Below are 8,516 nucleotides of genomic sequence, written 5' to 3' on the forward strand. Positions count from 1 at the left end.
TATATGAATTCGAACGGCTGGTGTTTTTGGCCTCTAGGCACCTCAAAACGAAAAAGCAAATCGGTCCCGGGTCCAGGTCTTACCATGAGTACTACGGTAATAGCTTATTCCCTATATGGGAAATTCGCTAAAAGTGTTTTTTAGTAATACATGATCAAGTAGAATGAAACATTTCTACAACACGAATGTCACAGAAAGTGAACATCTTGTACAGATCAGCTCTCTGTCCACGTGCGTGTTGTAAATATTTTGTCCCCCGTAAAACACTTACTGCCTTCCTTACGTTTCCTTAAAGTAATCCGTCGTGATTTTTCGTCCTTACACAATCCAAAAAATCTGTTCAAGATAAATAAATAATAAAATTTAATTCATTTCAAAGAATGTGTTACGTTACCTTAAATTTATAACCCTATTACACAGTATGCTGATAAAAAAACATGACTTTTTGGCTTGATAAAAGTCCTGACTAACCAAGAAACTGATACAAATGCTGTTGAGAAAAATACTTATTTTTGTTGCAATAACCAAAATACATTTTACAGGTTAAGTGTAAGAAAGGGCCATGTGGCCCTAACTTTGCATGAGTAAATAAATCTTTTTTTTCATTTCAGAATAGTATCTCGTAAAGGTTTTTTTTTACAATGTCAGCTAAAACGAATATTTTACATTACAAATACTTCAATAATTGTACTGATGTGTACGTTTACATTTGGGAAATAATATACTCATAAAAGTTTTAAACAGTTGAATCCTGCCTGTTTTTGTATATACCCATGTAAGAGTAATTCATATTAAATGCAAACAAAAAAAGTTCCTATTTAATGTATTTTTAATGTCAACAGGTTAAAATAAAAAGTAGCTGAGGTACCTGTACATTTCTTTAAGAGTTCAAAGGGGCCAATATTTCTAATAATATGTATCATAATACAGCATAATGGATTGGTATTGCACATTCAGATGTATGAACAAAGCTTATGTTCATGGATGAACGAAGCTCCTGGCTGTATGTATGCTACACCTCGTTTGATAAACCAAAAGATAACTTGTATAGCTTAGAAGCATCTATGAGCTTTTACGATGTATGTTTAGGTTAAAACCATGACTACAGCTTGCCCATATTGATTATTATGAACTGTGAATTATTAACTATGGTTTAGTTGATGATGTAAGGGTACTAACAGCTAATCCTGTGAGCCATACGAATATATGCAGGGTGTCTCGTAAGTAAGCAGCTAAACTCCGAAAAATGGTTCTCTAAGGATAAAAATTTAGAGAAAATCAAGAATAACACCTTTTCCAAAATCGCTGCGTAAATCGGAGATACCACTATTTTCATTTTTTTACATAACAATTTGTTTCATAACCGATCCTTATAAACATTGGTACGTAAAACTGTGACGTAACACGTCGCTTCTACTTTGACATACGATAGAATGTATGCCAAGGTAGAAGTGACCTATGTTACACAAACAAATTAACTTTCAAATAAAAAAAACAGTCCAATAATAACTTCCAAGAAGGTGGTCATTTTAATTTGACTTCAAGGGAAAGATAAGTAAATTATTAATCCATCTTACATTTTTCCCAAATTTAAATTTTAACATTCGGCTGTTAAACTGTTAACTATATTGAATGAAAGGTTATAAAAGTAAAGTTGTTGCCTTTAATCACAATAAAAGGTAATGTATAGGAAATATATATCTTGACGTATACTGACAACTGACTTTGTCTTTAAGGCATAATTTAATACAATTTATATTACATGTTGAAATATTTTATTACGATTACTGATTAGTTAATGTCAATGCACTTGCCTTACACATTGTGCTGCTTCACATTGTGTACTTCAAGTGCAGGTTTTCATGCGTTAGGTAAGGCAATAATACAGTCATTGAGGGTGGTTTTCATTCACAGATAGCATCAAAGTAGGTGGCAACCTTACAATAAACATGGTTTTGGACACGCTATGAACGTATCACGCTCACGCATGATTAACGCTCACATTAGTTAGTTATTGTAGATGTACGAAGATTGAAAATAAATGTAAAAAAAACAATCAGGGCAGTTTTTAGACAAATATACTATAAATGGTTGAGGAAATAATTACTCTTAACAATCTTTTAAGTTGAAAATCATAATAAACGTCAAACGTGATTTATATTTTAATTAATACTTTTTCATGACTTGTAAGCATAAGTCTACTAACTTGACTTGACTTTTCTCTTAAAATTTACTTCCTTGGTGGTTATCAAAATAGCTCTTTAGAAACTCCTAATTAATAGGCCTTTCAACACAAGCTTTTCAACATGGATGCAATTATCTTCGCTCTTTTACCAACGATGAAAAGAAACTTTTATTAAAGACAGTTCCTTTAACACGTTTTGCAGGTTTTACCCCTAGGGTCTTTGTATTAGGTGTTACAAGTAAAATAAAACAAAACATGCAGGTTGCATTCTAACACCTCTTTATATTTTTCTTTTATTTTTCCATCTATATATGATGAACATTATGGTTGCACATTACAAGAAGAACGTGAATTTTGGTGCTTAATCTATCTATCTATATATTAATAGGCAAGCATGTTTCTTTAAAACCTTTTTTCTCAGCTCGTGTGCGTCGTAGGGAAAATCTATGCATACTGTTAGAAAGATATTTTCCTGTAGGTGTGCAGAATCACATTATAAATTAAAATAGGCTCAAAGATAAGCACAAAAAATGAATTTGAAATTAACAAAAAATTAACATGGGCTTTATGGGTTGCCATGATGGTGACGAAATAACAACGAAATATAAACAGAAAATCAAAACAAATTCCAATCACATGTTTTATTTACAGAGTGGGGTGAAAAATAGAGAAGTATGTAAAGTGCAATTGGATTTTTTTAGCTAGAAGTGGTTAAGCTGTGGTGGAATACCTTTGAAGATGGACCTTTTTAATACGATCATGTGTTCATTCGTGTCAAATCAAAACAAACAAACTGGCATAATATATTCTTGGAATTTGACATACTTAATCTACTTTAGTAAAATCACTTAGTCATTAGCTAATCATTAGAAAATATTATCCAAATCAACTAATGAATAAATTGTTATTTAATTATTGCCTTCAAATTAAGTGATGGTTAATTGCTTTGAAAATAATTAAATTACATATTTATGTACATATTTATGGTCGAGTTTCGACCACTGGACGACCTCTAGTACTTATTTAATACGCAAGCAGGTTTTTTGTGACAATTACTCCTCCAAAACTACTGAACCGATTGACATGTTTTTGGTGTCATTGGAAAGAGCGTAACGTGAAGTTGTGCAGGAAACCTTCTTTTTAAGGAAATAATTAGAGAGTGAGGCCCTGGGGCCCTTCAAAGTTTCGTATTTCTCCATAAGGATAACATGGGAGATACTTTTTATTTACAGAAACATATGTTTGTTACTTGAAAATAGTCAAAGTCTACTACATAATAATTGCTGTGTATTATGACTGTTAATGTATACTACATTTCAATCAAGGATTGTGTACCTTAAAGTTTACTCATAATGGATCTCACTACTTTATTTTAATGCTAAATATAGTAAAATTTAGTTGAGAATAAGTTACCATGATTTAGAAAACTTTACTATAATAATTTATGTATTTAAAATCACAAGTCTTTGACTTTAATAATTCATTTGAAACTTAACAACTGATCGACAAATCAAACAAAAAATCTACTTCATGTGAATAATGTTTTTACACAAACATAGTTTCTTTTAACCAGTAACTTTATGCTTTTTTACTTGTGGGTGTATTTTGAGTTAACAGTTTTGAAAGCACCAAGCCAAAAATTTTCTTTGCAAAAACTAACAGTATTTAATGAATTACTACATGAACATGGTAATTAATTGTCAGTATGCCAAGGGGAAGAAGAGTGAGTCCTCGAAAACAGACGAAGGCGGAGACACCCATCTAGAAAATCCAACTGAGTTTTTAAATATAGAGGTCAGTGGATTGCCAAGACACAGATTATACTAATAAAAGGGGGCAGTGGTTTTATTGATATTAATGCATCAAAAAGGGCCTCATTAATGGCACAAGGCTTCATGTGATCAGAACGGTTAACAAAAATGTAAAGTGAAATGTAGGCTAAGTCCTAACTGGAACAAGTGAGTAGGGACATATTTTGATTTTGAGGATAAAACTTTGCCCGTCTGAAACAAACTTAGCTTTTAATTTTAAAAAGGCTAATTTTTGGAAAGATGATAATATCTGTTATCTTTGGCATTTGCAGCAAAAACACTTTAACTAAAGAGCAGCACTGTTCTTAGCCAGACCAATTTCGGTCATGAACAACTATATATATATTTATGTTGTTTTAAGTAAGGCTCCTTTTAATAGGATATGCATATTCATTACAGAAAATTCTGACCAGGATAATATTCCTGAAGGTAACTTTAAGACTAACATCGTAGTATTCATGGAAGTGCTTTTGTGATAAAAATATTGTTTTTAGTGTTTATTTTTAAAAGTGTTTTCTTTAAGCAGCATTTTATGACCCTCAGAATATGCTACATAGGCCTATTGGTTTGATATGATAAAATGTTTTGTTAAATGTGTTGTAAATGAGTAAAAAAATAACTACCCTATAGGCCTAACATACTTAACCTTGAACACTTAGCCTATTAATTTACTAAATATAATACACATACAGCTAGAAAATGGCTGGACTGCTTCCCTTCTAAGGCTTTATTATTACTATATTTAATTTTCGACGTCGAGTCAATTTATACACGATGAATTTGTTTTCTAAATTCATATGTTTTTTGCGGGGCATTGAGCCGCACAGGTTCACTAGTAATAATTAATTAATAAGTAGATTGGATATTTTTTTATCGTTTATCAGTGCGTTTCCTACACAATCTAATTAGTTCATTTATATTTTTAGTTTAGTCAAGTAGTGGCAAGATAAAGTTACGGACTGTTTATAGAAAATCACTTGCATTGCCATACAACAATTTAGGATCTTCAAGCACAAGGAAAACCTAATAAAACACCGGATCTTCTTCAAAATAAATAATTTCTAGACATATCTAAAACCCACACTAATACACACTTTTAAAAATGTTAACCTTTTATATTTACGATCTGTTACAATTTATTGTACACTCATATATTTCATGAGTTTATTTGGTGTCAACATTTGCTTTGCTATGAACGTCGTTTTAGGGGGTTCCTGGGGAAATTAAAATGAGAAATTAAGGATTAAGCTGTGTTAAATAATTTAATAATCAGTAAAATAAAATGAAGTTACTTCCATCCATAACATGTTTGTCAGTTCCCAAGCTAATAAAAACACAGAAATACTTAATTAATATTTCCAATCCGTTTTCACACTTGGAATCTGTACTATAGGTAAACCGTTTAGAAAGCGTCCTCCTCGTAGCATTGGTGCGAGAGAGAGATACCGAGCTGTGGGAGTGAGACAGACTATGGCTCTTCCCCCACTCCGCTGCCGCCAACCCCCAACCTTCCCGAACACCGCGCAGTGATACAACACAACGCAACACAAACACAACCCTGCAGAGTGCAGTGTACTCGCGTACTGCTACCGGACCGGCACCTCGCTCTCGTTGAATACAATAATACAATAATTATTTCCTTTTGAACTACAATAATTCTTTGGGACTAAGTCCATCGTTAGGTAACACAACACACATAAATATAAATAGCTTAAAAACACTAATATAATAGAATAGACTAATGATTCTCACGGACTACCTTTATAGATATATTTGTTGATCAGTTATTGGAAGAACTTAAGCTTTGATAAATGTGAACCATATGTACAGTATGCATCATATTGAATGATATTGATACAAATTAATTTGTATAATTTTCAGTTTGAGAATAAAATAAACGACATACCTTAATTAGTAGTGGAAACCAAATGTCGACGATCTAAATATTATCTCTATTCCGAATCGGTAATGAAATCACTGATATCACTGTCATCCTCAGATTCATTTTGGTTTACTGAAATTATCAGTCTGTCGATTTCATTGTCTATTATATGGTCTTTTTCCCAGTAATCTTGTTCGACCTTTTTGACATGTTCACAACATTTCTTCCATTCTTCTGCAGTGTATGACGTAAACAGACTGTCACAAAGTCTCATTTTTTGGTCCAATGTCTTTGCAGCTACATCTTTAGCAACCTGTATAAATAAATACTTTTTAAATCCCATACGAACACGTAATTTCTTTACATTTTACGTTGGTTTTTATACTGTTACAATTATATATATTAAGCCTACACGTACTATAATTATTAATTATACTAAATACTATAACTTGTTATTATAATTCAAACCAATTATGTGTTATAATGCTATATTAATATAGGAATTCCCGTAAAAGGTTATGTGTAGTTGGCTTAATACTGTTGTGTTAAAAAGTACTTTAAAAAAAATATATTAAACGCACTCCACCTATTTTCATATTGCCTCTTCCTCGACAACCGGATTGGAGTTATGAAAACAATTTTAATACACTTATAAAATATATGACAATAATAAAACATAAATTAAGCCTACCTGTCCTTTTATAGCTCCCCATACCAACTCAATGGGGTTGAAGTCGGGGTGATATGGTGGCAGTCGCAGCACTTGATGTCCAAAATTGTTAATAAGCTGGTCTATTTTGTACACCGGCTCCCTCTGGACGTTTTGCACCAACATCAAAAGTTCTACTTTGGTAAAATTTTCGTCATAGTCAATGTTGTGTTTATGAAGCCAGTCTTGAATGTTCTTCTTCAAAGAACCACTTGTTGGTTTTTTGTCTTCCTCTACGCAATGGTATTTTGCATTGTCCATCACTATAACGCTTGGTTCTTCAAGATTCGGCAACAGTTGTTTTTCAAGCCATTTATTGAAATTTTCATAGTTCATGGACTCATGATAATCGCCTGTTTTTTGATGTGCTTTGAAAATTGCCAAACTGTCCCTTACAAATCCATTTTCACCGCCACCGTGTGCAATTATCAGCCGTTCGCCTTTCCCAACAGCCTTGGTTACGCCGGGTTCCTCAGGACTTTGCCAACATTTACTTACTGTATGGTTCGCATTAACGTAAGTCTCGTCGATGTAAACAATTGGAAAGCCTTCTGATCTACATTTCTTAATTTTTTTCAAATATCGAATTCGCCAATCAACGGTTGAAGGGATTTCTACCAATAGTTTTCTTCTAGACTGGCATCTAACCCATTTAAAGCCCAATTGTTTTAACACAGATATTAAGTACGTCCTTCCACATGTTAAAATGTCTGCTTCCTCAAGAGCTGAAATGAGTGTCTTCACAGTAGGCAATTCTTTTTTTAAGATGTACATTTCCTGTATTTTCCTTCTAATAGCGGCTTTAGTAAAATCATCAACTTCAATTCTTTTTTTTCTTTCAGTCTTTTTGCCTGTAGGTGTAGAAAAGGTCAACTGTCCTCGGATTTCAATCGCTCTTTTTCCCTCACGAATAATTTGTTTTACGAGGGTTTGCCCAATACCTGTAGCTGTTGATGTTTCCTCGGCCAAATTAAATGTCAAATCATGTTCTTTCTTCATTCCTTTCAAGTGTTCTGCAACTTTATACACAATTTCTCTTGCCTGCTCTCCAAGAGGTCGACCAGATACAGAAGAAGATTTTGATGTCGCCATTACGTTTGTCAACAAACACAGGTCATATACCAATCTACCACAATTTCAAAAAACGATTTACTATTAAATAGCTACCGTAACTATAAAATAACTGAACAAAACTATCCCTACCTACTAAACTATCACTAACTATCACTAAATATTAACAATTATAAACGTTGTTGCAACTCAAAAATCGTTCAACAAAATGAAGGGGGAAATCTCGAGACATAAAAAGAGAGTCCGCGTGGAGGATTCAGCGCAGGGTCGTACTGACTCGTCACAACAATGCTTGTCAACAGATGTTAAATCACGATTATTAAAACAGAAACGGTATGTACCATAACTAATGATGTCACTAGCGTAAACACAATTGAGCATTACCATTGACTATACATTACCATTGACCTGTTGGTATATTAGTCAATGGCATTACTTAAATGGAACTGTGAATACAGTTATATAGTTATTGTTGCGAATTTCCCATATAGGGCTTTCCTCTGCAATGATCACATTTCCATCTTTCCTAGTAAAAATTGTAGCACTTCGGCTAACATCCTCGTTCATCTTTGGTAGGAATGTGAATCTTGTAGGCCTAGGTGTTCTTCATTATACAGGCTAATAACGATAGTAAATTCTTAAAAAAATATTATCTTTATTTCTTTTACTCGGTGGCGTTCTATGACTTTTATGTTTCATGGGTTCTTTCAGTGATTAATTTCTAAAGATTTAGTTTTTTGTAGGACGCATTTCTTTGAATTGCAGCTTAAATATTAACAGCAATTAAATTATACAGCTGATCAAAATGTAAACTAGGGTTGCTTTCAGATAGGTGAAAGCCAGTTATATGGTGCAACA

At 32.9% G+C, this 8,516-nt stretch overlaps 1 protein-coding gene across 1 annotated transcript; it reads right to left on the reverse strand.

Annotated features, from left to right (window-relative positions):
* Positions 1–5,948: 5,948 nt before the first annotated feature.
* LOC128985077 (uncharacterized) lies at positions 5,949–7,679 on the reverse strand. The gene is made up of 2 exons (XM_054404455.1): positions 6,570–7,679; positions 5,949–6,191 (listed from the first exon to the last, which is right to left on the reverse strand). Exons 1-2 carry the CDS (start codon positions 7,677–7,679, stop codon positions 5,949–5,951), a joined length of 1,353 nt encoding a protein of 450 aa, XP_054260430.1.
* Positions 7,680–8,516: the final 837 nt, after the last annotated feature.

This window comes from Macrosteles quadrilineatus, unplaced genomic scaffold (assembly GCF_028750875.1).
Source record: "Macrosteles quadrilineatus isolate MER2022 unplaced genomic scaffold, UCM_ALF_1.0 Scaffold_2__2_contigs__length_208266976, whole genome shotgun sequence".
In the NCBI taxonomy this organism is placed as follows: Eukaryota; Metazoa; Arthropoda; class Insecta; order Hemiptera; family Cicadellidae; genus Macrosteles; species Macrosteles quadrilineatus.